Source organism: Caretta caretta, chromosome 19 (genome assembly GCF_965140235.1).
Source record: "Caretta caretta isolate rCarCar2 chromosome 19, rCarCar1.hap1, whole genome shotgun sequence".
NCBI classification, from domain to species: Eukaryota; Metazoa; Chordata; order Testudines; family Cheloniidae; genus Caretta; species Caretta caretta.
This window is the reverse complement of record NC_134224.1, coordinates 8,083,968-8,111,711: the sequence shown is the minus strand read 5'-3', so window position 1 is coordinate 8,111,711 and position 27,744 is coordinate 8,083,968. Positions and strand designations below refer to the sequence as shown.

The 27,744-nt window shown below is 50.8% G+C and overlaps 2 protein-coding genes and 1 pseudogene across 2 annotated transcripts; 1 reads left to right on the top strand and 2 right to left on the bottom strand.

Annotated features, from left to right (window-relative positions):
• Positions 1–896: 896 nt before the first annotated feature.
• On the bottom strand, positions 897–6,178 carry LOC125624754 (cyclic GMP-AMP synthase-like; annotated as a pseudogene).
• Positions 6,179–10,115: 3,937 nt separating this feature from the next.
• On the bottom strand, positions 10,116–14,635 carry LOC125624790 (elongation factor 1-alpha, oocyte form). The gene is made up of 7 exons (XM_048826010.2): positions 14,490–14,635; positions 13,792–13,971; positions 13,401–13,697; positions 12,947–13,097; positions 12,607–12,863; positions 11,150–11,384; positions 10,116–10,389 (listed from the first exon to the last, which is right to left on the bottom strand). The coding sequence occupies exons 1-7, from the start codon at positions 14,631–14,633 to the stop codon at positions 10,268–10,270; spliced, it is 1,386 nt and encodes a 461-aa protein (XP_048681967.1). The 5' UTR covers positions 14,634–14,635; the 3' UTR covers positions 10,116–10,267.
• Positions 14,636–23,546: 8,911 nt separating this feature from the next.
• Positions 23,547–27,670, top strand: LOC125624788 (elongation factor 1-alpha, somatic form-like). The gene is made up of 8 exons (XM_048826008.2): positions 23,547–23,576; positions 23,907–24,076; positions 24,538–24,717; positions 25,080–25,376; positions 25,854–26,004; positions 26,376–26,632; positions 26,744–26,978; positions 27,285–27,670. Exons 2-8 carry the CDS (start codon positions 23,933–23,935, stop codon positions 27,404–27,406), a joined length of 1,386 nt encoding a protein of 461 aa, XP_048681965.1. The 5' UTR covers positions 23,547–23,576; positions 23,907–23,932; the 3' UTR covers positions 27,407–27,670.
• The last annotated feature ends 74 nt before the right edge of the window (positions 27,671–27,744 follow it).

The following is a 27,744-nucleotide window of genomic DNA, read 5'->3' as shown; positions in this document are numbered from 1 at the left end:
AGTTCTGTTACTGAAGTGGAAAAAATAGGGTGGCTAAAATACTTTCCAGCTTTTGTGACTAGTAACTAAAGAGCGCGTCGGCTAGTGCATAAAATGCCAGCTTCGTGTTTCAAATCCTATTGAGGTTGGGTTATGAGATTTGGTGATTCCACAGTTCCAGCAGCTGGACAGGGAATGGAAGAGACTTGGAGAAATGCTGTTGGTGAATTTTGCATTAGACTAGTTAGCCCTGGTCTACACTACAAAGCCCCACCCCTGAGTGATGCAGTCATTCCAACTGAATTCCAGGTATAGACAGTGCTATGGGAGGGCTTCTCCCATGGACATAGCTACCACCTCTTGGGGGGTACCTACACGGATGGGAGAAGCTTTCCTGTCGGCGTAGGTAGTGTCTTCATGCAACAGTTCAGCTGCACTGGTGCTGCAGCACTGTAAGTGTAGACAAGACCTAACTCCAGGAGGACAGAACACACAAACCAACATCTGCTTATTGCCAAGTAGTTTTAAAATAATATACTGTATTGGATTCATCTGCAAGCAGATTTAGTTAGAGTGTAGCTAGGCTACCCAAAGCTCCCACGTTGCAGGACTGCGTTATAGCACAGTTAAAACATGGTTTGGTCTTGCAGCATAGACAGGATGGAATCGTGTTATTACCATACTCCTGAACCGGGCTAGATCCCTGCAAAGTTCAGGCGCACAGTTTAAACACGCTTTGATCCTAGCCATGTTACGGGGTGTGTTTTTATCATGTCTGAGGAACAGCGGAGTTATAACTGGATCCTGCAATGTGGTAGATGGTGTAGCTCTTGTGCGTCCTGTCACACTTACTAACAATTCACTTCTCAGCAGACTCCTCCAGTCCTTACAAATAGAAAGGTAGGTGCTCAGAATCTTTATGTCCCAAAGTGGGAGAGTCCAATCGACACCAGAACCATCAGACCCACAGTGATCATTAGAGGCCAGCTCATATCAGCATCCAGCAGTGACGGGGCTGCGACCTTCTTCTTTCGGGACACAGTGGTTGACTGCTTCTCTTTTTGCTTTTCTCTTAAGCGCGCCAGCAGAAACTTCAGGTCATGGTGCGGAAAGAATTTGGTGCCAAACAGGTTGCATTTGGGAATGAAAAAATGAGGCAGGTGAGCGGTTGCCACCTGCTGAATGAAATTGGCCCGGACCCTTTCAAAACAGGGAGCAACACTGGATGGGTTCCCATCCTGGTCCTGCTTCCATTCCAGCAGCGTGTGAAAGAAAGAGGTCTCAGCATGGTAGGAACTCAAAGGAGCCAGTTCCAAGGGGTGCTCTGTCTTCAGGACTCCCAAAAGACTTTCCAGCATCTGCAGACATTCTGGCCTAGAGAAGGGAAAGCCACATTCTTGGCATTAGCAATTTCTGTTACTATTGGGTCAAATCCCAAGCTCCTTACTCTGTTTTAATTCAGGCTTTGACCTCAGTGGGAATTTTGCCTAAGTAAGGGCCTGGGGGCCACAGTGTGATAGACATTTGACCTACAAGAACATAAAAAAGGGGACAAATGCTGCTTCCACAGAGTAAGTCAATGAAGGTAAATATAGCAACACTAAATTTATGCAGGTGTAACTGAGGGCAGAATCTAGCCCAAGGTCCCTGCCCCAGAGAGCTGACAGTCAATGGGCCCAATCTTGCAAATGCTTACTGCCAGGCATACCATGAGCAGTCTCATTGACGGATGGGATTACTCAGAAAAGTAAGCATTATGCTCAGTAATAGTGTTTGGAGGATTGGGCTCTAATTAACGAGGTCTGCATGGAGAAGAGGGGAGGTAATGCAGCTGAAGCAAGTGACAGAGTATTGATTTCAGTATAGGCCTTATTAGCTCAGTAGTTGTTGGTTGTTGTTTTTAAATCACTACTGAAGTCTCAGCTATTTCACTTTCGATAGAAGTTGAGCATAGATCACGCCTAACTAGCTGTAAAGGGAAATGAATATACTTCAAATGCATCATCATGTTCATTAATAATACTTTATACTTCATTTGCACCTTCCGGCTGAGGATCCCAAAACACTTTACACAAATCAAGATCATTACCCCCATTTTATAGGGGGGGAAACTGAGGCACAGACAGGTGCTGTGACTTGCCCGAGGCCCCGCAGTGAGCCAGTGGCAGAGAGAGGAATAGAATCCAGGAGTCCAGATTCCCAGCCCTGTGCTCTAGACACTCAATCTCCCAGCTGATAGCAATGCTTTACATTTCATAGCACCTGCTATGCAAGGATCTCTAAGTACTTAACAGAAGAGGGTCCAGGTTCAAGTCAGGATTTCCAGGGCAAAGAAAGTAAACTATTTCCAACAAAACCTGATGTTAGTCTGGCCTGTCTCGACCAGAACTGGGGGATACAAAGACCTCTGGCCCAGCCCTGGCTTTCCAGACTTGCGGACATACTTGGTGTGGCAGTGGTTTGCCACATGCACGTACCTGCGGCACTTGGTCGTCTGACACTTCCGGGTGCTGGTGTGGCTCTTCAAAATCTCCTTTTCCACATGAGAGAAAGAAATTTTCCAGGTCTCTGAAATAACAGCAACTCTGGTGTCAGCCTACGCCCCCCCGCAGCTGGGCACAGAAGCCAGGGCAACAGAGGACACTGTGCAGGTGATGTGGAAATAGGATCATTTGTAATGTATTTTTGGTTCCAGTGTTGCCTGAGAAGTCAGCCCTAACTGTGAAGCTCATAAAACAGCCCCAGGCCACTGGCTCACCCCCATCCCTCGCTGGTTCCCAGGGCTTCCTCACTCTTCCCAGCATTACCCCTCCCCAGCTCAGGGTTCCCCCTCTCCTCCCATGCCTGCCACTCTCCTGGGAATGCCTCTTGCTCCCTTGTGGGGTCGCTCTAGGTCGAGGACTTGAACTGAACAGAAAAGGGGGAGACATAATTTCCCTCAATACATGTTATGTATGGGCTGCACTGAGGTCTCCAGAACATACAAGCCCTGTCTCAGCATGGCATACCCCACCAGGGGCTAGAAATATTATCTGCTGACTCTCTGCAGCTTTTCTTCTGGGAGACTAGCTAAGACCAGTGCATTTACCATAGTGGGCTACAGAGAACATACGGGCGGCTCTGGCAGTGCTATGAAAAGACAGGAGGGAGCGCTGGCCCCGCGGGCTGTGTGGGTTCCGACCCCTGAAGGGGTGTTCATTGTCCCAGCTCTGCACACTACTACACCCATCCCCAGGCCTCAGCCTGACAATTCAATCCCTAAGCGGTTTCCCAGGAGAACATGCGGTGGTGGCCAGCGGCTCCGATGAAGGAGTTACCTTTGTTATCTTGACCAGGGGCCTGTTTAGCAATGAAATAGAGGGTCTTCCTCAGATATTGCTCCTTCTCCCCCAACAACTGCTTAATGTCCATCCCTTCGTCGTCTGAACTGGGCCACTGGCCAGAGATCTCCAGAGCCAGGACCAGGTCAATAGACATGAACGTGTCACCTCGGTTGTCCACCATCACCAGGGGCACCGCTGGGCCGTTCTGCTTTTTCCTCTCCAGCCTCATCTGCCATCCAGGAAAAGGCACTGAGGCACCAGACAGACAGTGGACAGACAAATGGGAGAGTTTAGAAAGAGGCAGTAATTCATCAAGGGGCTTGTTTGTGTTTAGATCAATGTCAGCCAAAGAAACCAAACCCACCAGAAACTCAACTAAATCCCTTAGGGAAGGACTCCTAGTGAGGAACCCACAGCTTTCCCCAGGAGATGGAGTCCAATGCACTCATCTCTGTGTAGTATGAAGGATCCTCAAGGGCCTAATACCTCGGCCTTTCACCTCTGGAAGCCTGGGTTCAAATCCTACTTGAGCTTGTGAAAATGAGCTTGTGGGTCGCAGCCTAGCCCCTATCTGAGCTATGCTGCAGCCACTGTTATTTTAAGAATGACTCAGGCCTGGAAGAGCAGGAGATGTCACAGGTCAGGGTGGAAGGGGGGATCCAGGTAGCCCCAGCATGGGGACACTCACCTGAGTAGAACACTTTGATGAACTGATCCAAGTGCTGCCGGAACTCCGTCATGATGCTCCCAGGGGACACAGTCTGCCCGTCCTCCAGCAGGAAGGCAGCTGGAAAGCTGCGGGACTTTCTCAGCAGAGTCAGGGTGTAGAAGAGTCCATCGTACCCCTCCACCTCAGCGTACTGAATATAATCTGGAATCGGCAGGCTCAGCACCACATCAAACCCATTCGGGGGCAAGAGCTGTAGACAGAGTCACCTACTGGAGATGCTGCTGAATTCTTTTCAGGCTAATCCCCCCTTCTCCTTTCCTCCACCCATCCCCTTGATCCCATCCCTTCTCACTTCTCATCCCTCCTTCCTGCTTTCATTCCCTACCTCCCCTTTTCCCTGCTGCTGTCGCCCTAGAAGGCTCTGACTGCTCCCACCGCCTACCCTCCCTCTCCTTGTTACCTTCCCAAACTCATAGCTGCTCCCCGTCGTCAGTTCTCTCACGTCCCTGAAATAAGGTCTCTCGGGACATTCATTCAGGTAGCTAAAGAACTGGCGGAGGAAGGCATGGAGAAGATCAACTGCGTTGGCCACATCCAGCTGTTTCAGGCGGAGGGACTTTGCCCTCGCTTTAATCCGGGTGAGGTTGTCTTTCTTCCAGTCTTGAAAGGTTCGCATTGCAGCTGAGGACCCTGGTTTCTCACTCAGATCGGCGGAGGCATCTTGGGAACAGACTTGCCCCAGGTCTCCTAAAGGGAAACATTAGAGATGAGAGATCCCTGGCAGTTCAGCCAGCTTCCTCCATATCAAACCATGCTGCTACTACTTCTACAATGCAAGTTTAGGTCCCGATCTTTCTTCCATTGGTAAACTCCAATACGGGGAGGAGCTGGGCCTCTTTTTGTGCAGGATCAGCCTTACAAACTGTCCTAAAAGATTCTGGCGGAAAGAGAAATGAAGGAGTGCAAGCGAAAGGAGACTTGAAATGTGATGGAGGAGTTGGAGACGTGGGGAAGCAGTTCCAGACAGTGGGTAATGCAGAGGAGAAGGCTCTCATGCTGTCAGGGGGAAGATTGCAAAAAGGAACAGCGGGAGTTGGCTGAGCAGAGGGAGCCGGAAAGAGGAGTAAAACGAGATCAGATCTGTGAGGTCAGCTGGAGTAAAGGGGGTCAGAGCTGCCTTTATCTCAGTGTAAGAGAAGGCTGGTTTGTGTGTTTTGTACTGCGAGATGCTGCACCTCTGTTAATTCAGACCAATCATAAGAGAAGCCACGCTGGCATGGCTGAGACCCACCTTCATTGCAGCTGCAGTGCCTCGCACACTTACAGGACACTGCTAATGACAAGGATAAGGTCCATGGCTTTCAGGTAATAGGACACTCTCCTCCCATAGTGTTGGATTCATCAGGAATGTAGGGATTACCATATTGTGGGGGTGGGGGACATCTAACCCAGAGCCCTGTCTCTGACAGTAGATACTTCCAGAAAAGCATTGCCCCATTCCCACCTACCATGGGACTCAGCTATTGTGCAGTATTTTACCACTGAAGGTAATTTCCTCCTGACCTCAGCTGGTGAGCAGTTTATACCCTGAAGCCTGAGGATCATTGGCCTGGAAACCTTTTAGCTGAATTAGTGTAAGTGCGGGTGCTATTCTTAGTCAGCCAAATGCGTGCACTTTTAAAAGTCCAATATGGGAAAGGTGCGGGTCCCCTAATTTGGGGCCCCACAGCCGACTCACTCACCCAACTCCCAAAGAGTCGGGAGAGGGAGGACAATAACCCATGTCATCTAGCTCCATCACCACATGCTGCGAGATCATCAAGCGGAAAAATGGTGAAGCCTGGAGCGTTTCTGAACGGCCCTTTCCAAACAGTGCAGGTCCAATGGAGATTCCCTGACCTGCAACTTCCCTGTGGAGCTTGTCCGACTCCACCTTCCATCTGCTCTGGGTGCCAGGGCTCCAGAGCATGGGAGCCTAAAGTGTCTAGGGTCCACTGCTTCCTCGCCCTGAGGTTTGAAGATTCTGCTGCTTCTAATGGGGACAGGGCTCGCAGGCTGGCGTCTCTGTGTCTCCCGGCTCTTTGCTTCTGCCGGCTCTGCCCTTCCTCTGAGGACCCTTCCAAACCCCACTATTCTTGGCAGGCGTAACATTGAGGGGCGCAGAGCTTTCACTTAGAGTCGGGCCTGCCATCTTGCATTTGGACCCTATGAGATTCAAAGAGAATCCAGGTGTTTATTGTGATTCCAGGTTTCTTTTCCCTAATGACTAATTAGAGGGAAAAGAAACCACAGATGTTCTAACTCACCCGATACTATATAGTCTCTGGTGCTTCTGTTCCGATCCCCCCCTCAGCCACCTCTGATGGCAGGAGAGAGGGATGCTGCCCTTAGTCATAAAAAAAAATGCAGGGCTAAGAAGCAATGTGCTCATTTCACTTTCCTCTTAGGAAATGGGCAGAGGGAACCCAAAGCAGCCAGCAAGCGAAACGCCTCACTGCATCCCGCTCATGGCAGCGATTAGCATTTCCATCGTACTTATCTTTAAAGAGCTGTACAGACATTAGCCGGGGAATCCTCCCAGCAGCCTGGGACAGAGATACATTATTAGCCCCACTTTAGAGACTGCGGCCCAGCCAGCTAGAGAGGTGAAGAGACTTGCTCAAGGTCACCCCGCAAGGCAGTGGCAGAACAGGACCTAGACCTCAAGGAGCTCCTGGGTTCCAAATGTGCGGCCTCAGTCTCTATGCTGTTGGGGAAATGGCTTTCTGTCCTGGCTAGGGGGAGCAGAGATACAAAGCAGCCTTCAAACCCAGGCAGCTCTCACATGCTGCCCCCTGATAGCAACGTTACAGAAAACGATCACGTGACCTGGCCCAGACAACAGGCTAGGGGACAGGCCAAGTCCACCATACAGGGGTGCTTTGGGATCATTGTTAAACATTTCAGTGTGAGCTGTACAGGTGGGCAGGTGCACGTAGCAAAACCATCAGATGGTCAGAAGGGGGACAAGACCTTAGAGGCGCAAGTCGGGCAGATAAATGCCCCCCACATCCAGTGGAAAGACAGAGCATTGTGGCTTGCAGAAAATCACCATCACCCTGTGGTCTCCTGGTAGCCTTCTGAATGGCATAGTTTGACTCCAAGCAGTGTGGGGCTTGGATGCTGACCCATAAGAGGACCCCTAGCTTACAAGGGGATCTGCAAAAAGAAAAGGAGGACCTGTGGCACCTTAGAGACTAACAAATTTATTTGAGCATAAGCCTTTGTGAGCTACAGCTCTGCTGTAATTGTTGGATGACTACTGGCATCCTCCCTTCTTCCCGGCTCGGCCACAGCTGCTTGCCTGTGGGAATCATGAAGAATGCCTGCTCTTCCATTCTTTAATACTAGTTCATTCCTCCTTGCTGCCATGTCATACACCACCTAGGCAGGGTAGCGGAGCCATACCATCTTTTTACCTTCTCCAGCTGAGATCCACAAAGACCTCATTCAGCCCCTTTCCTGGCCAGAGGGCACATCTCAGCCCTCACATGCCATGGGGTCTCATCTGTCCAGACAGGGCCCAGCCACAGCCTTGGTGGAACTCCACTGATGCAGTTCCAGCAGGGCTGCGTTTGGCCACCCTGCTTGGGCTTTGCTCTTGTCAGAGACCAGCTGCAACTAGCATTACTTCTTTTTTAATTCTCAGCTACCACCTTTGTCTCTGGAGTCATTAACAAATTCTCAGTCAATCAGCCAGCTAGTTTATTGCCCTGATTTTCTTCCTGCCTCAGAAAGAAAAGCACCCAGGGGGGCCATTTCATCGTTAGAGGGACAGTCAAAATCGGACAGAACAAGCCAGAGCCTTTCCATGCATTTGGTTCCCAGAACAAGCCTACATGTCCTATGCAAGTGTCCTCATGCCAGAGAGGAGTAACCCTCAAGATAACACAGGCCGTCCTCATTTTCACCTAGCATCCCTAGAGAGTTAGGAGCAGAAGGGCTTTCAGATTAGAAGACATAAGGCAAGTTCTGCCTTGAGGTAGGTGCAGCTCTCCCTACCAGTTACAGAAGCTATCCCATGCACACAGGGAAATTTGGTCTACCCCTCAGAAACCCACAGGTGGGAGAGGTTTAAGACCAATGCTTCGCTATTGAGCATGCCAGCTACTCCCTGCTAGCTGGCAGTCAGCCTGCAGTCATTTCCCCTTAGAGTCTAGCTGTTGACTGGGTTGTTCCCATCCCAGGCATGGGAGTTCTTCACCTGATTTGCAGTCACGCAGGTAGGCTCAGGGGGCTGTGTCTACACTAGAAGCACTACAGCAGCTTAGCTATGGCCCCATAGCATACCCAGAGTACAACAAGAGAAGGGTTTTTCTGTTGCTGTAGGAACTCTACTTGCTTGAGTGATCATAGCTAGGTCAACGGAGGCATTCTGTCAACCTGCATCTGTGTCCGGTGTTAGATCAGCAGAACTAGGGGGTTCAGGGTGCCATGGATATTTCCCCACCCAAGGGCACTGTATCCAGGCTAACTTAAGCATAGGCTACACTTCAGAGGGTAGATGATCCTTGCTGGCCTGCTCCTCCCATTCCCTTTTGTGAAGGGGATAGAATCTCTGTTCCCAGGTCTGCTTCTGCCGGGGCCTAGTCATGAGGTTTCTGCGAGGAGGAGTGCTACAGATACCTGGCTCCCAAAAATCCAGAATTGCTAGCTCTAGAGTGGCCCTCTGCAAGGGTCTAACCCCCCTCCCCACTTCAATTGAGGCTTTGCTTCAAGTACGGCCCGGAGCCTCAGAACTAGAGAGCTCCTTAGCAAGGGCCAGTATCACCCAGGGTGGTGAAGATGTGTGGCATTTAATAAAGGCAGGTTGCAACCATTTCTGTTCCTGCTGGAGTGACCCAAGATAGGAGGCAACGAATGAGGGAAGTATCTCAAAAGGGAAAGAGGCCATAAAAAACCTTAAGAGGTTGCTTAGAAGGAGCACCATTTTAAGCTAGCAGTAGAAGATCTAGACACCCCAAAAGCCCCCCCCCCCTTTTTTTTTTTGCTGCAAGCAGATTCATAGCTTCCAAGACGAGAAGGGACCACGGTGATCTTCTTGTCTGACTCCTGCATAACATGGGCCAGAGAACTGCCCCAAAATCATTCCAAAAGCAGATCTTGATTTAAAAATGGTCAGCGTTGGGGTAAGTTGGTCCAATGGCGAGTTGCCCTCATTGTTAGAGACGTACACCTTCCAGTCTGAATTTGTTTAGATTCAGCTTCCAGCCCTTGGATTGTGTTCTAGCTTTCTCTGCTAGATGGAAGAGGTCATGACAGGAGGAACGAATATGTAGTAGATACTTAGACCGATCATGTGACCCCTTCACCTTCTGTTAAGGTGAGTAGCTAGACCCACCTTCTGCCAGAGGAGAGTGACCGGTACATACAGTAACTCAGTTCTAAGGATCAAACTGCCAGTCTTTGGCCATCTTCTGCTAATCCCTCCCTGTTGGAAAACCCCCATTGAGAAAGCTCACAAGCTAGCATCAGTTCCTCTAGTCACAGACCCTTCCCTCCCATCACAAGGGCCAGCTAGGGGCTCCTGGCTAAGCATCCAGCTTGGAGTGGTAGTGACTGGCAATGAGGGTGCCTCACCCTAACTTCCACACCCCCTCACATGTCCTCAAAGGCAAGTGGACTCCTCTGAGGATTTTCCAGAGAGGACTCAGCCATTCAAACCCACAATGCCAGGAGATGCTCAGGGTCTCTTGCTGGTGTTTCCCCAGCTTTGGGCTTTCCCTCCCCTCCTGCTATACCTCTCATTTGTCCTGCTTGTGAGCATCTGTGATGCTGCCCCTCCTCCGATGGAGCCCCTGCTACTGGTAAGCTCCAGCACCCAGCAACTGCCCCCTTCAAACTGCCACTTGGAACCATGCGGTCCACGTATTCCTGGGTGAGAAGGCCAAAGCCAAGACATTGTACTTGCTGGCTGAATGGCAGTGCAGGGGCTAGAAAAAAAATGCTATTCCATGGGAAAATTGATGGGATCTATTGTTCCCCCCCCCAGCACTGTTTGTAGTTAGGAGCCAGCATTGGTTAGAGAGGTCCCCCATGACATAGCCAAGAGGGTGGACTGCTCACCCCAGAGGAAGTGGGTACAGACACACCAAACCATGGTCCTTTTTCCAATGGGCAGTTTATTCAGTGAGGACAGTTAGAAAAGTTAAAGTGCAAGGGGTCAGGCAGACCCATCCCACCTGCTAGTGCCATTTGCTGAAGGCTCAGCAATCTGTGCTGTACAAGCAAGTCCAGACGGTGATTGTGCCAGTCTTCATTTCTTACTGGCCTTCACAGCTGATTTGGTGACTTTGGCAGCTGCACTGACTTTCTTCTCGACCCCCTTGATCACACCCACTGCCACCGTCTGTCTCATGTCACGAACAGCAAAGCGACCTGTCGGAGGAGAGGAGTGTTAGGTGGTTGTCTTCCTTTGTCTATTCAGCCCATGAGGCTCTTTTGGGCAAAGGTTGCCAACAGTTCCTTACTCTAACTCAGTGGCACTCAGCTCTGGGACAGGAATTGAAGGAATTTACAGCCACAGCAGGGCCTAGTCTAGCCTCTGATGATTTAGCCCTAGGTTGGAGGGCATATGCTAAGACCAAAGGTCCATCTAGCCCAGTATCCTGCCTTCTGTTCATTCTCTCTGGGCACCTGGCATTGGACACTGTCAGAACAGGCAATCAAATGATCCATCCAATCACCCATTTCCAGCTTCTGGCAAACAGAGGCTAGGGACACCATCCCTGCCCATCCTGGCCAATAGCCATTGATGGACCTATTCTTTTTTGAACCCTGTTATAGTCTTAGCCTTCACAACATCTTCTGGCAAGAAGTTTTACAGGTTGACTGCATTGTGTGAAAAAGTCCATTCTTGTTTGTTTTAAACCTGCTGCCTATTAATTTCATTTAGTGACCCCTAGTTCTTGTGTTTGTGCTGGGCTTCTAATAGATTCCCATGAAGTCAGAGGCCAGCACTTGTACGGACTACTATTGTTCCCTGCAGAGCTAGGACCACAGATCCCTGCACAGACACTAGCAAGAATAAGTGCCCTGTGATCTAGATTGGTCATAGCAATTTAGTTACCTGGTTCGAAGGCAGATGTACCAGTGCTAGAGGGCAGTACCTACTTTATCCCATCCATTATAGTCTTACCAAGAGGTGGGTAGTCTGAGAAGGTCTCCACACACATGGGTTTGCCAGGAATCATCTGCACAATGGCAGCATCTCCAGACTTCAGGGCCTTAGGATTGTCCTCCAGCTTCTTGCCAGACCTGCGGTCGATCTTCTCCTTCAGCTCTGCAAACTTGCAGGCAATGTGAGCAGTGTGGCAATCCAGCACTGGGGCGTAGCCAGCAGCTATCTTGCCTGGGTGGTTCAGGATGATGACCTGCAAAGGAGGAGTTGGTTATGAAACCTGGATGAGCAGCAGAAGGTTCTCCTGCTCATTTGTTCTTGGGGAACCCCTGTTGTGAGGGCTATGTAGGGAATCTAAGGACTAAGCTTTTTAGAAGCCATCTTAGAATCTGGTGTAGTTAAGGTGAATTGGTCCCGTTGCTTGATTTTTGTGGGCCTAGTTCTGTTGGTGCAAGCACTATCTAGCTTGCCAGAGCCGATGAGATTGAAAGTAAAAATATCCACATTGCACAGTGCCTAGTGGTAGCAAACTTGAACTGTGAGAAGCTTGGCCCTGTCCTTAAGAGGTTACAATCCATCTGTTACAACTGGAGAGGAATAGACAGGAACGGTTACTGTATGCTCTTAACATGACCGGCTGTCACAGCAAGCGCTCTGGGCGTTTGTCTCAAAGCAATCTGTTCATTAGGGGTAGCAACCATGCAGAGAACAGTGTTAGAGGGAGTGCAGTTGCCAATAATAACTCTAGCTAACTTCAGGTGGTTCTCGGACTACTTTTAGCAGCTATGGGTGGACAGCTATTGTTCAGAAGCCTCCTGCCATGAACGTCTGGCACTACATGACTAATGGCACCAATGACAGTGGCAAAATGGAGATGGGGTGGGAATAGGGCGACTAGATAGCAACTGTGAAAAATTGGGACGGGGGTGGGTGGGTTAATAGGAGCCTGTATAAGATGGCCTCAAATATCAGGACTGTCCCTATTAAAAAAAACAAAAACCAGGACATCTGGTCACCCTAGGTAGGAAGGAGGAGAGCTCGTGGTTATGTGGCTGCTGGTACCAGGTCCTTCAGGGTGGGGCAAGACAAAAACACACCTTCCCTTTTCCGTTCACGGGGATTAGCTCCAGATTTGCTAATTTGACCTAACCTAAGGGCATGGCACGGATTACTCTTGTGCAGGCTGGGAGAGCCATTTGTCCTCTTCCACTCATAGTATGACCAGCTGTCCCGATTTTAGGGTCTTATATAGGCTCCTATTACCCTCCCATCCCCATTTGCTGTCTGATCACCCGGTCCACTCAGACATCTCCATGCAAACAGAGTGGCTGGAGCAATTGTACTAGCATATACAGTAGTAGTGTTGGAAACAGCGTTGCTTATTTGCAAGACTGGCCTAGCATGAAGTACAGCCTCCTACACCCAGGAAGGAGTGATTTGGAGTCAACCAGCCCCGTTGTTTTCGCACCCCTGACCTGAGAGGTGAAGCTACCGGCCTCCATGGGAGGGTCGTTCTTGCTGTCTCCGGCCACATTCCCACGCCGGATGTCTTTCACAGACACGTTCTTCACGTTGAACCCAATGTTGTCACCCGGCAGCGCCTCTGCCAGAGCCTCGTGGTGCATTTCCACCGACTTCACCTCCGTGGTGATGTTGGTGGGGGCAAAAGTCACCACCATGCCGGCCTTCATGAAGCCAGTCTCCACGCGGCCCACGGGGACCGTTCCGATACCTGCGGGATAGAGATAGTGGCATCATCGTGTGGCCTAGAGAAGGGGCTACCATGCCCAGTAAGCTCCTCCCCCCCATGCTCACCGCCGATCTTGTAGACATCCTGCAGGGGCAGACGGAGTGGCTTGTTAATTGGGCGGGAAGGAGGAATAATGGAATCCAGAGCTTCCATTAGAGTGGTGCCTGCAGCATTCCCATCCTTCCTAGTGATCTTCCAGCCTTTGAACCAAGGCATCTACAAACAGACAGGAGGCAAGACTGAAGCTAGGCAGGGCCCGAGAGTGCCAGGCATCTCCTAGGAGGCATTTGCGCCCACCTGGCGCTAAACAGCCTCTCCACGTATGGGGGAGAAAAACATACCTTGAAGAAATAAAGCTCTGTGAGCCCCCAGATCCTACCCATGCTCCACTTAGAGCCCTGGCTGAGAGCGTGGTTCCCCCATGCCCATAGGTTCTGTGCAGCTTCCCCAGCCCGTCATTCCATCCCAGCACTCAGATCTGGCCTCCACGAGGCATGCAGAAAGAAGCATGCTCCTTACTTTGGCACTGGCCTCCAACATGTTGTCCCCATGCCAGCCAGAGATGGGCACAAATGCCACAGAGGCTGGGTTGTAGCCGATCTTCTTGACGTAGGCACCCACTTCCTTGGTGATCTCCTGGTAGCGCTTGCTGCTGTAAGGGGGCTCCGTGGAGTCCATCTTGTTCACCCCAATGATGAGTTGCTTCACCCCCAGCGTGTAGGCCAGCAGGGCATGCTCCCGGGTCTGCCCGTTCTTAGAGATGCCAGCTTCAAACTCTCCCACCCCGGCTGCCACAATCAGCACTGCGCAGTCAGCCTGGGGTAGGGAGGGGACACAGTATAAGAGCATGCCACAGTTCTAGCTGCTTAGGCACCTCATCACCTTCACCCGGAGCAGGGCCAGTCCGTACCTGAGAGGTGCCGGTGATCATGTTCTTGATGAAGTCTCTGTGGCCAGGGGCATCAATGATGGTGATGTAGTACTTGGTGGTTTCAAACTTCCACAGGGAGATGTCAATGGTGATCCCACGCTCCCGCTCGGCCTTCAGCTTATCCAGCACCCAGGCATATTTGAAGGATCCCTTCCCCATCTGCGTGGGAGGAGGCACCAGTTACACTAGGTGTTTAGGGCTGGGCACAAGTACTCACTAGGGAACAGCTCCCATTTCCCCCTCAACATAAGATTGCTTTAACTGGGGTGCTGTTTGCAAGTGGGATTCCCATGGCTTTTAGAACTGCCATTAACTGGAACAATTGGTGTCAGACCCCTCCCCAGTCTACAGTTATACAATTTGGTGAGCAGGGGGCTTGCAAAAGGGACTATTAGAGACACGCTTAGGGTAAGGTCAGTATAGAGAAACTGACGCAAACTTCCTTAGTGTAGACAGGACCTTGAAGTGGCAGATGTGCTAATGCACCCCAAACATATGAACAGCCTCTTGGCTCTCCAGGCGCCCCCCACCCCCACCCCAGAGGTTTGGATTTCATGGCTCTAAGAGTCACAACTTATGCAGTGACTGAGTCACACATCTGACAGCAACCCCACACAGCCCCACAGAATGAGTTAAAGGCACTTCGGAGCCAGTCTGCTTGGCACCATTGCCCCAACCTCAGCTGCCTCCTTCTCAAACTTCTCAATGGTTCTCTTGTCAATGCCCCCACACTTGTAGATGAGGTGCCCAGTAGTAGTCGATTTCCCAGAGTCCACATGGCCGATCACCACAATGTTGATGTGGATTTTCTCTTTTCCCATGGTGCTGGTTTCTATAACAAAGAGGGGGTTTAAGACAGGCTCCCTGCCCCCACACAACCCCTCCCCCCACCCCTGGGCCATGCTCAGCTTTGCTCCACACAGAGCAACCGCAAAACTAGCAAGGATGCAGGTTTATTGCCAAGTACAGGTTTAACCGGGGACCAGGTTTCTAAATGAACAGGGGAAGGTAGAGCAAGTAGAGTTGCTTGGAGACTCCTGGTCCCGCATACATAGGTACCAGAGGCAACTGGCTAGGAGAGTTTGTGGTCACTGACCAGACTGCCAAAGCTTTAGCTTTGTTAGCTACAAGACACAGCTCCTGGAGGAGGTTTTATCATCCCCCCCCTGCCCCATCTGAGCAGAGACCAGTCCCTCTGAACTGCTCCCAAGCAGCCAGCACCGAGTGCTTTCTAGCCAGTGATCATGCAAGAACAGTAGCCTCCTGTGACTGCCCTTCAGCCCAATTCACAGCACCTGCATCACTGGGGGAGGGCCCCTGTCAGAGCGCTGGGCTTGCCAGTACAACAGAGCTCACAGAGGGGAGGGGTGAAGGGAACAGTCCCTCACTCAGGAAGTCAATGACAAGATGCGTCAGGCCACCCTTAGCCTGTTCCTAGCCCAGGCTGACGACTAGGTCTGGGAAGAAAGTCACCACCCCACCCTCCTGCCAGAGGCATCGTGGCAGGTACTGCCCCTCCCCACCCAATCTCCCATCTCTAGCCCGTGGGACAGGGAAAAGACCAGGATCCCAGGGGAGCTCAGAACTGGGCACAGACAAGCCCAGCTACGAACCCCCGAGCCGAGCCACAAAACCCTACACGACGGGTACCTACCTGGGTTCACAGCCCCGGGAGAACAGCAGCTACGCTCCTCACGCCCCCCTCCCAGTCCATTTAAACCTGGCCCGGGAGCGGGTACCAACCTAACCACGCCCCTTCCGAATGCCCAGCACCAATCACTGACTCCGGGCTGCTTAGCCACGCCCCCTTGGAACCACATGGAGAGAAACACGTGGAAGGGATAAACAAAGCAGATTAAGTCCCTCCCTTCACCTACTGCCAGGGTGCTGGGGAGCCAGCAGGGGGCCCTGGCTCTGGGGCGGGGCTGAGAGGCCTCAGTTCAGCCCTATTATAATAATAATAATGAATAAACGATCAGCAGAGGGATGAATACCAATTAACAAAGGACTGAATGCATCCCATGAAGTGAGCTGTAGCTCAGGAAAGCTTATGCTCAGATAAATTTGTTAGTCTCTAAGGTGCCACAAGTCCTACTTTTCAATTAACAAAGATAAAGGCTAATGGGAGCAGAGTCAGGGCTGAAATCAACAGAGCCTGACACATCTGTAAAGCCAGAGAAAGATGCATAATGAGGACTAATCAATATACGGTAATAAAGAGAGATGATGAGAAAATGAGGAACAATAGTAAATAGCTATGGTTATATAAATAAATGATAATAATAAAGAATACTACAGAATAATAACAGGTCATTAAGGACTCAGGTGAAGAAATCAACAGAGATGAATCAACAGAGAAAGAAGGAGAAATAATGGGGTGTAATAAGTAGGTACATAGCTTCAGACCCTGATTCTGCAAACTCCTCCATGCATCCCAGAAGGCTCCATTGACTTTACTGGGTCTTCACAGGGGCCTGCCTATGCAGAGGGCCCCCTATTTCAGTTCTTACTTATTTGAGAAGCCCCCTGAACCTGATTCTGAAAGCTGTTCTCTAGGGCTGCTGAAGTGTCTGCTTGCATGGAGCAGCTTGCAGGGTCAAGGCAGTGGCCTACTTCTTGTGAATAGGGGCTGCAGGACTGGACCCTTTGACTTCAGGCCAGGGATTCTTTTTTGTGGCTTGGCATGTCTTTCCCATTCTACATATGCAAAGATACATAAATAGTTAGACATGATCATAAATAAACTCAAACTAATAAAGGATATAGAATAACAATAAACACATACACACCTAGGCTCAGATTCACAAAAGTATTTAGGTGCCTCACTCCTATTAGCCGTGAGCCATCTAAATACCTTTGAGGCTCTGGGCCCTAACTCACTGAGCTTTGTACTGTTCCTCCAAGCATGAGATCACTGCTAACACAGCCAGCTGGGATCACTGCAGTTCCATGGAGTCGTCAATTCTCCAGGGCCCTCAGTGGAGGTAGTCTAGTTTTCATGATCTTGGCGGGAAGTACGAAGGCCTCTGCTTCACGTAGGACCCAGTGTGATCTGAGGCTAGCTGTGAAAGAGACAGATAAAGGGAAATTAAGTTTAGTCCCTGAGCACTAATTGTTTTAGGCAGAATTTTTTTCCTAGTCATTGGCAGACACATAACACTGGAATCAGTTGCCAAGCAGCATTAGGAAATGTATCCTAGTGTCACTCCGGAGAACAGGCTTGCTTTATTACTGACCACTTATAACGGGCTCCAGAGGTGCTATTAGCTTGCAGCTATTTCCCCTTTGGCTAGACTTGTCACAGATTTTATATCAGCTCAGCAGAGAAGTGTGTGCTCTGTATATGGATGGGAAACCTTCTATGATCACAGAGGTGTTGGTGTTCCAGCAGGGGGTGCTCTTCCCTTTAAGGAAGTACTAAAACAGTCGCTAAATTACCATCATTTGAATGAGACCATTAAACAAGTGGGGGCAAATGCTAGATATATTGCCACTTACAGTGACTCATTTTGGACTGGGGGGTTGTGAGTTTGGCAGAAATGATCTCATATGGAAAGAAAGAGAATGAGGGCCCTGGTTGGGCAAGTCACCACTTCTTTGTGCCTCAGTTTCCCATTGGAATAAAGATACTGGCCTCCTTTTTAAAGTGCTTTGAGATCTAGGGATGAAAATTTTCCCCCATTTTTAACCCTGGTGTCCTGGCCAACTTCCAGTGTGGGTAAATATACTCTCAACTCTCCTGCCAGTTTCTGACAGAAACTCACTTTCCTAGCACATGGCACTTTCTGTAGATTATACACCAGCAAGTAGCCAATACATGGAGAAATACCTATATCTCATTAGAAGATTGCTGGGAATGGGTGACAGGGGATAGAACACTTGATGAGGACCTGTTCTGTTCATTCCCTCTGGGGCACCTAGCATTGCCCAATGGCGGAAGACAGGATACTGGGCTAGACGGACCTTTGGTCTGACCCAGTATGGTCATTCCTATGTTCTTATGATTTTGCTAAGGTGCTTGACATAAAAATACCTTTGCCCACCTCTGTCCTGGCCTCACTAACATCAGTTTGGCCACCCACAGGCCAAAACTGGATAGGGTGACCAGACAGCAAATGTGAAAAATCGGGACGGGGGTGGGGGGTAATAGGAGCGTATATAAAAAACAGATTAAAAAATTGGGGCTGTCCCCATAAAATCAGGAGATCTGGTCACCCTAAAACTGGAGCCATTGTGAGCAATACCAGTCAGGCACCAAAATTTGGCTCTTGCTACTTTCACTTGAAGGAGCATTTATGACTTTTGGCCACTAGTCGGCAAAATTGCACAATCAGTCAACACATGTTTCTAGGCCAGTGAGGATTTTGTTAATTAGCGTTCAGACACCTGGATTCTATTCCCAGCTGTTAGTGCCAGTGACTTGCTGTGTGAGCTTTAGCCAATTACCTCAGTTTCCCCATCTGCAAAGTGAGAATAATACTTGCCTCACAGCGGTGTTTTGAGGCATAGTTCATTCATGTTCAGGCAGCATTTTGAGATTCTCCAAGGAACGCTGCTTGGGAAATGCAAACTATTCAAAATCGTGGTGGAGCAGAAAACACAATCAACGATGAATAATTTTTCAGCAAGCTTAGCCTCGTGGTCTGCTGGGAGAATACCCACTAGTAGATTGGGACATCCTGCTATGAACGGATACAGCGCTTTAGTGAGTCGGACACAGAGTCGCGTGCAGATCTCACAGCTAATCCAGCGTGTGTAATATACAAGTTTACATACACAAGGGTCTCAGACTTCAGGGCTCTGTTAAATATTCATCGTGCATAAGAGACAGGCCTACAGTTAGCTGTGTGCTGATGCTGAGCCCAGTGCAGGGACCAGGAGGCAATACAAAGTGCCAACCCTATCCTGGAGCTGCTGGGGTTCACAGCACTCCTGGCACAGTTTAGAGCAACTCAAGTGACGCCTGCAAGATGTAACAGCCAAGGAAATAGCTGGGGATTGGAGTAGGAAAGTCATGGCCACACCTACTTCGTCCTGTGCCAACGCCCCCTGCCCCCTAGTCTGTAGCAGACATGTCCTGGGGGCTCCTCGAGGGGGTGCTCCAGAGCCAGTCACACTGGTTCTGTGTGTTATTATGGGGAAGCCTCCTCTATGCTGTGGTATTTCCTAAGGGGGCTTTATGGCAGCTTTACAGAGGGGCTAAAGGCAGCCATTAATCCCTCCTGAATGCGGCAAGAGGGGGTTGATTGCGGCACAGGTTGATGGTGTGAATCCAGCATTTCAGTAGCTCCTGAATTTTGTTACTGTGGCCATTCAGTGGCTCATGTCAGACAAGTGGCTAGGTCCAGCCGCGGTGAACAGGTGTTGTTGTTCAAGACAGGACCAAATCCCAACGTTTGAGCTCTGTGATGGGCAGAACCAGTGCTCTGGATCCAAATACTCATAAATCTGGGCCTGTATCCAAGCGCCATGAGGTTCAGATTTGGCCCCTGATACAGAGACATTCTAGCAGCTATCTGAGCCTGGATGCAAGTCCGTACCAGGAGGCTGCTCCCAGGCCTAACTCAACAAACAGAGTGACCCCTGAATGTGGAGAAGGCGCTGTCCTCTTTAGCAGCACTGCAGGGGGTAAAAAGCCTGGAGTTGCTGGGAGATGATTCATCTCTTCCCTGCATCTGATGAAGTGAGCTGTAGCTCACGAAAGCTCATGCTCAAATAAATTGGTTAGTCTCTAAGGTGCCACAAGTCCTCCTGTTCTTTTTACACACACACTGTTGCTCTGGCAATTGCGATACATTAGAGAGAGACATTGCAGGGAGACTCCAGTGGTCTGCTTGAGAGAGAAGGGGGAGAGTGGTTGCTAGTGGCAGTGGGGAAACAAGAGAAGGGCTGATAAACTCTCTAATCGCATCAAAGGGGGAGTTCAGCTTCAAACAGAACCCAGTCCTTGCTCAGGTGTGTTAAATGGGGCCTTTTCACAACCCTGCACTCCTCCCCACCACTCATGAACAAAGCCTTGTTAAAATTAACCAGCCCCGGCCCACAGTCACTTTGCAGGCACTCTGTGGCCAAGGAAGTGCTGTGGCTTTTAACCCCTTGGGTCATAAACGTGAACCTCAAGCCGTTTAAATGAGCTCTCCAAGCGTCACTGAGCAACATCCATATGACATGAATTCACTCCGACGTCTATCCCAGCGCCACCAACCGCCGTGCACGGCCCCGCTCTCACTGTCTCAGAGGCATATTGGTGGGTGTGAGGAGTCATCTCTTCAGATCACCCAACCCCACTCTTTGATTTGAAAGCGAAGGGAGAGCTGGGGTCAGAAGTGCAGCCCTCTGGAACCAGTGGCAAGACAGCTTAACTGTGCTGTTGACAGGGCCCTCAGCATCCAAGGAGACGCATGGCCAGCCCACACTGCCACTGAGAGCGTGGGAAGTGAGGGGCCAAGTCAGAGATGGGGAGGAGACTGACTTAGGGCCCTGCATGTATCCTTTACCATGTACCCCTGTAAAAATTCGGAGCAGAGATTGAAGTCCTCTGTTTATCTCCAGCAATGGCCAGGCAAGCTTCCCCACACTTCAGGCTTGGCCTCTCGCCATCTATATTAGGCACTTGTATGGCTCCCATTTTTGTAGTATGCTGTTATGCCATTGTACAGGTGGGGAACTGAGGCAGCGAGAAACCGGCGTGACTTGCCCAAGGACACACAGGAGTTCTGTGGCAGAGCAGGATCTGCCGAGTCCCAGGCACTGGATCATCTTTTCCTCTCCGTGGCCCATTCCATTGTTGGCCACTCTGAAGAGGGGGAGGCTAATGTGATATGGGTCCCTGTCTGCTGAGAAATGTACAGACAGCCCCAGACAGCACATTTCACAGAACCCATTCTACAGTCACCACACAGCTCCAAAGCTGATGGCTGCCAAGGCCCTGGGCCAGACTCAAACCACTGACCCAAAGGTTAGGTCCCACCCAGCTAAGATCTGAGATGCTGTAAGGCAAAAAGAGGGGTGTGTGTGCAGAGGGGGGACTTGGAGCAGGGGGATGATGTAGGTAGCCTGTTAATCATGTAAACAATGGTGCAAGAGTGGTTTAATATTGGCTAGGGAACCTCCCCTGCACTAAGCTGGGGCATTGCTGTCCCCTGGGGAGGGGCAAGGGGCAGTGCTGTGCTGAGATCCCCAAAATCAAATATCTCATAAAACAGCCAGGCACTTACAGCTTTGCACCTTGCAGCCTTTCCATATTAAAATGCATTCGGCAGGAATGTACTCACCCTGGCGCTGCATATTAGCTAGGTGACCAACAGGGAAGGAGTTAACTATGTTGCCACCTCTGGATGATGCTATTTAGGTGAGAGAGTTCATACCCAGTTGAGGTGAATGGGGCATTTCACTCTTTTCTGAGTGTCTTCCAAGATCTATGGCTCAATCACAGGCTGAAGGGAGCTTTGTTTTCTTTGTTTAAATTGAAACTTGGGTTCTCCAGAAAACATGGGGGGGGAGGGAGATCCCAAAAATTCCACATGGAGATCCTGAAGCTTTAGGCTGTGGGGCAATCCTAGACATGCCCATATTCCAGCATCTGCTCATTTCCAGCCCCTGAGCTAGCCATTTCTCTCACTCCCCACTGTAGCTCTGGAAATAAAAAAAAATATCTAAAAAGGAAACTAGGCTGAAGAAATGAAATAAAATGCCTCTTTCTTGCCTTTAACCCTTCCAGAAGCACAGTGTGCTGGGTGGGAGGGGAAAGAAATCTCTTCTGAGAACTGTCAGCGTTCTGAGATTTTACTCTTGTTTAGTCTGACTGATTTTTTGATACGCTCGACTGGTGTTTTGGGCTCATTCGCGTTTAGGGCAATATGTTTAAGCCTGAATTTCTCAAGGTCAGCGTCACTAGCAGCCCTCCAGTACACAGTGGATATAGGGTTGTCTCGTGGATAGGGCACCAGTTTGGGTCTCAGGAGACCTGGATTCTATTCCTGACTGTTCCACTAGCCTGCTGACCTTAGACAAGTCATTACCTTGCTTTATGCCTCAGTTTCCCCACCTGGAATGGGGGTGTGGGGAAGGTAATGGTACTGATCTCCTTTGCAAAGTGCTTTGAGATCTATGGATGAAATGTGCTGTAAGAACTAGATATTCATTCCTATTATTTATGAGAGCTGTGAGTGCCCAGATCTCTGAAAATCAGGCCAATATAATCAGGTGCCTAAATACAGACCATGTTGCTGAAGAGGAGGAACCGCAGTTTGCAAACGTTGCCTCCTTGTAAAGTAGCAATTAGGTAGTGGGATCAATGTCCAAGGTGCAGGCCCCATTCCTGATCCCATGTGGTCAACAGGAATTTTGCTATTGACTTTAACAGAAGCAGGCTCAGCCTCATGGCCTTGATTGTACCCAGTATTGTGAGAAAACCAACCAAGCCTGAGCTCACCAGATATTCCACCCCACCTAACATTCAGAAAGGGATTGATGTACAAACATCACACCTAGGCCCAATTCTGAACTTCCTCAAGCTTAAGGGCTACTGGCTTCTGGACTTTTGGTTCCAGCTTGTTGCAGAGATTGGGTAGCCAATAAGTTTGGATTTGAATATCCCTAAAATACAGGGGAATTAGCTGTGGGATTTCAGCTTGGGCCTATCTCTTTGTTTCATATTCTTTCCATGATTTCCTATCACTCAGTTGTCCAAGTAAATGTTTCCCATTGACAGAGAGGTATTTTTTCTTGGGTTTCTTTCTACTAATGTGATTAGTGTTTTAATAACTCTGGCCCAGATCTTTCAAGGCATTTAAATTCCTATCTCCCCTTGAGCTCAATGGAGGCCCTGGGCCTCTGTCTTCCCATGAGAGCAGGGAGTACAGGTACAGAGATCTGTGTCTCTCTGAAGGATGGGGTTCAAATATTAATTTGATCATAAGTTACTTATGGTCTGAACACAGCTCCATGGCCAGGAGAGGGAAAGACGCTAACCCCAAACCACACAGTATAGCTAGGACTGGCTGTTGTGTTCAGCATTTGAATCCAGGCTTAGCACAGAAGGGGAGTTGGGGGTGAGGAGGGGCACAGCTGTGCCTGGGGAAGCCCAAGGCTAAAAAAAAGCTGGGTCCAGGCCAGGTCTGGTCTGTGGAACTGGGGAGGCCTCGGCAAAGCCCAGGAGTGACCAGCAAGGGCCAGGGGTCTGCAGGTGGAGAGGAGTGTGCGTGGCAGAGCAGAGCGATGGGGAGCGGGAACTGGACGTGCAGTTGCTGGTGGGGGTCATCACTGGGGGAGCATTAGCTGTGACTGGGGGGTCCCCAAGAGCTGGACTAGCCAGAGATGGGTTAGGGCAGCAGAGGAAGGGCAGGGCTGACTCCAAGGCAGGGCTAGAGGGGCATTGCCAGGGCCAGACGGATGGGGGTGAAGTTTTCACACCGGCCAACCCTCCCCGTGTTTGGCTCTGCAGAGGGGGGGGCGGGGGAAGGCCTGCAGCTCCGAGAGCCCGACTCCCCCAAAGCCTGGGAAGGGGGGTGCTGGGAAGGGGTCGGGTTCTGGCCCAAGCTCCAGGGCTAGCCTAGTGCGGGGAGGGGGGAACCCCTGCCTGTACTGCCCCCCGTCATAGGGGGCCGGCCAGGTACTGGGGTCTAATTGAATTAACCCCTCTCAATGGGCGGGGCGGGGCCGCCTCAATGGGGCCGCTTGGCTCCTCCCCCGCGGGCTCTTTAAAAGCCCCGGGCCGGGCGGTGGCTGCTGTTTGGAGACCGATTAGGGAAACGTGACTCGTGGTGAGCGGGTTTTTTGGGGGCTCTCGGGGCTGGGGAGGGGGCGCACAGTCCGTACTGCTCTGAGGCAGCTCGCTGGAGGGTGGGCTGGGAGCGAACGCTCGATCCGAATTGGCTCGTGTGAATATAGCGGGAGGGCTGGGCTCCGGTTCTAGCCCGGTTGCGGGGGATCGGAGCCCCTAACAGTGTGTCTGGCTGCAGGGCTTGCTCTGCTGTGTCCCGCCCTGTGTGACGCTGGCTTTTCACTCCGGAGTCACACCGGAGCGGCTCAGCGTCAACCGCTCCGCTCCCAGGGGCTCTGCTGTAACTCTGCCCCGGGGGTCTTCCCTGCAGGTCCCGCTCGCGCTCCCTCCGGCACCATGGGCAAGGAGAAAACCCACATCAACATCGTGGTCATCGGCCACGTAGACTCGGGGAAATCCACCACCACCGGGCACCTCATCTACAAGTGCGGGGGCATCGACAAGCGAACCATCGAGAAGTTCGAGAAGGAGGCAGCCGAGGTGGGGGCATTTCCGACTCACCTGCACCCCCCCTAACGGGCCCAGCGGCCTCTAAGGCCCCCCTCTGGCTCCTTAACCTCCCACAAGGTGTTGAGCCCTGTGGGGATTGGGGAATCGGGCCCTTTCCGGGCCTGCAGTGTAACCCTTTAATGCTATGGTGTTACAATGGGGTGGGGGTAAACACTGCCCCATGCCTGCCCCCCACCTCCCCTAGAGCAGGGACCATTCACCTACCTCTGGGTTCCCTGTACTTGCACCCTAGTATATGGCTCTGCAGTGACTAGGCACCACTGGGGCAGGTATCCCCTTCCAGGCAGGGGGAATCTGCTTAAAATATTGCACACACACCCCTGCCCCGGCATTTAACGCCCCTTGTGGGGAGGGACTGTCCCTGGCTTGTGCCTGTTTCTCTGGTAGCATGCCTGCCCCGCTGTAACTGGTGTCTGTCTCCTTCCACACAGATGGGGAAGGGCTCCTTCAAATACGCCTGGGTGCTGGATAAGCTGAAGGCGGAGCGGGAGCGTGGGATCACCATTGACATCTCCCTGTGGAAGTTCGAGACCACCAAGTACTACATCACCATCATTGATGCCCCTGGCCACAGAGACTTCATCAAGAACATGATCACCGGCACCTCTCAGGTACAGGCTGGGGCAGCCGAATGCATGTAAAGAGTTTGAGTATGTTGGGTTTGCGGCTATGCCTTGTGGCATCCCAATAAGGCCATAATTTAACTGCAAACTAGTCTTGTGACCTTAGCATTGCAAGGAATAACATTGCCACTAGATGCATTGGGCTCTAGGTGTGGGGTTGTGGTGCAGCTTTTAGGCCTTTACCAGGAAGGGCTGCCAGTCCCTCCTGAGAGAGACTGATTTTTTGTGGGGGGAGTGGAAGTGGGGGAAGAGGATCTCCTTTATCTGTAGGGTACCTAGGTCTGTCACATCCCTAATCGTCCCCTAGTTCCCAGTATGAACTTGTTCTCGTGGCCTGTTTCCCTCCCCAGGCTGACTGTGCAGTGCTGATTGTGGCAGCCGGGGTGGGAGAGTTTGAAGCTGGCATCTCTAAGAACGGGCAGACCCGGGAGCATGCCCTGCTGGCCTACACGCTGGGGGTGAAGCAACTCATCATTGGGGTGAACAAGATGGACTCCACGGAGCCCCCTTACAGCGGCAAGCGCTACCAGGAGATCACCAAGGAAGTGAGCACCTACATCAAGAAGATCGGCTACAACCCAGCCTCTGTGGCATTCGTGCCCATCTCTGGCTGGCATGGGGACAACATGCTGGAGGCCAGTGCCAATGTGAGTAGCCTGCCTGTTTCTACATGGCCCCTCTAGTAGAGAGGTTTGGAGACATCTGGGGGGTTGGGGCAGGCATTGGCTTACACATGGAGAGAGTGGGTGGTTTGTAAACTGGTATGAGTTCAGCTTAAAGTTACTACTGCTGGGCTCCGTGTTGCAATAAGACACTGGCCCTCTGAGAGTCTCTAAATTGGACTGTCATTAGCTCACTGCCTTGAGCTAGGATTTCACTTAAAAGCGCAGGCCTTCTCCATGGCTTGATGGAGGCTGAGCTTAAAGATATGTTTCTTGTTCATTCCCACAAATCTCAAGGAATGCACCTCTGCTTAGTTTAAACTTTTTGGGGGGGAGGAAAGAGAATCTTTTGGAGGTGGAATACTTGGGACCTGCTGACAAGTTCACCTGAGCTCTGCAGGTGACTCATGAGATGTCAATTACAATAATCTCCTCCTCTCCCCCCGCATACATACATTGCAGATGCCTTGGTTCAAAGGCTGGAGCATTACGAGGAAGGAAGGAAACGTTTCTGGTACAACACTGCTGGAAGCCCTGGATTCCATTATCCCTCCTTCCCGCCCCATCAACAAACCCCTCCGCCTGCCCCTGCAGGATGTCTACAAGATCGGCGGTGAGTGTGGGAGAAGCGTTTCCCAGCAGGGCTGGGACAGAAGAACTCTCCCCTAAAAGGAACATGTAAAATGGTGGCTGCCATTTTAAGGTGGTGTAATTCCACCTAAACTGTAGCTCATGTTTACTGGGGACACTTCCCTACGGAGTGTCTGGGATGAAGACTCCGTCACACCCACCTCTTGGCAATGCTGGGCTGACAAGATTGCTGTATTTCCCCTTAATGCCCAAAAGACTGAATAGGGCCTCTGGACAGAGGATGCTGAAGCAAAGAGCTGGTGGTCTCTGCTTGTTGCATCTCCTATTCCTTCCTCTCCAAATAACCTTGTTTTAGCTCATGAACACCAAACTAACCAGTACGTGTCTCCCCAGGTATCGGAACGGTCCCTGTGGGCCGCGTGGAGACTGGCTTCATGAAGGCCGGCATGGTGGTGACTTTTGCCCCTGCCAATGTCACCACAGAGGTGAAGTCGGTGGAAATGCACCACGAGGCTCTGGCAGAGGCGCTGCCGGGTGACAATGTTGGGTTCAACGTGAAGAACGTGTCTGTGAAAGACATCCGGCGTGGGAACGTGACCGGAGACAGCAAGAACGACCCTCCCATGGAGGCTGGTAGCTTCACCTCCCAGGTTAGTGACGAGGGATCTGTAAAGTCCAATCCCCATTGCTGCTCACCAGTCTCCTTGAAATGTGACCAGTTGCTTGATTTTGAATTTTTTCCCCCTCTTCTTTCTCTGCAGGTCATCATCCTGAACCACCCTGGCCAGATCGCTGCTGGCTACTCCCCAGTGCTGGATTGCCACACTGCTCACATCGCCTGCAAGTTTGCAGAGCTGAAGGAGAAGATCGACCGCAGGTCTGGCAAGAAGCTGGAGGACAATCCCAAGGCCCTGAAGTCTGGAGATGCTGCCATTGTGCAGATGATTCCTGGCAAACCCATGTGTGTGGAGAGCTTCTCAGAGTACCCACCTCTTGGTAAGATTTCCTATTCCTTGTATTGGTCCAAGTCTGGCTCTTGATGAGGGTCTGTTTGAACAGGTCCTAACACGGCAACTCTGGTTTAAGATGACTACTGCTCTCCATAGCAATGGGAGGTAAACGTAGACCTACCCCTTCACTAGCTTGAGTAATAAAATGCTTCTGCAAGGCATTAATCCACAAATTGCAGCTCTCCCATCCGCAAACCAAACTCCAGGCATTAGCATAGAAACCCCTCCCAATATCCAGGAAGTCTCCTACTCGGTCCTTGTCTTCATCTAACGGGTGTTCCTTCTCTGGCAGGGCGCTTTGCTGTGCGTGACATGAGGCAGACGGTGGCTGTGGGGGTGATCAAGGCTGTCGAGAAGAAGACTGGTGGATCTGCCAAGGTCACCAAGTCGGCAGTGAAGGCCAGTAAGAAGTGAATTCTCCTCCTCTGTCTCCACATGCCAGCGTGCTCAGAGGCACCAACAGTGGATGCCCAGCCCCCTACAATCACAGATACGTGTCTGGACTCGCTTATCCAGGACTGGCTCCTGAGCGGTAAAACACACTGGAAGAGCTTCTGAAGGAAAGGAAGATGATAGGACTCTTTTTTCCTAATTTTTTCTTTTGTATATTGGGCTGCACTTGTGGGGTTTTTTCCCCTCAACTTGCTCACTGGTGGTATGAATAAAAGATGATGATGATTTTGGTTTCAATGGTTTGGTCTAATTCAGCTGGGAGTCGCTCTCTGAATGTAGTGTGTAATGTAAGGAGTAAG

What these genes read in the sequence shown, in the direction of transcription:
- LOC125624790 (XM_048826010.2), bottom strand. Translation starts at nt 14,633, where the DNA reads ATGGGAAAAGAGAAAATCCACATCAACATTGTGGTGATCGGCCATGTG. An exon ending in CCGGTAGCTTCACCTCTCAG is followed by an intron (nt 11,385 to 12,606) that starts GTCAGGGGTGCG and finishes CCTCCTTTGCAG; the next exon opens with GTCATCATCCTGAACCACCC. An exon ending in CTCAGACTACCCACCTCTTG is followed by an intron (nt 10,390 to 11,149) that starts GTAAGACTATAA and finishes CTCCTCCGACAG; the next exon opens with GTCGCTTTGCTGTTCGTGAC.
- LOC125624788 (XM_048826008.2), top strand. Translation starts at nt 23,933, where the DNA reads ATGGGCAAGGAGAAAACCCACATCAACATCGTGGTCATCGGCCACGTA. An exon ending in TGCTGGAGGCCAGTGCCAAT is followed by an intron (nt 25,377 to 25,853) that starts GTGAGTAGCCTG and finishes CATACATTGCAG; the next exon opens with ATGCCTTGGTTCAAAGGCTG. An exon ending in CTGGTAGCTTCACCTCCCAG is followed by an intron (nt 26,633 to 26,743) that starts GTTAGTGACGAG and finishes CTTTCTCTGCAG; the next exon opens with GTCATCATCCTGAACCACCC.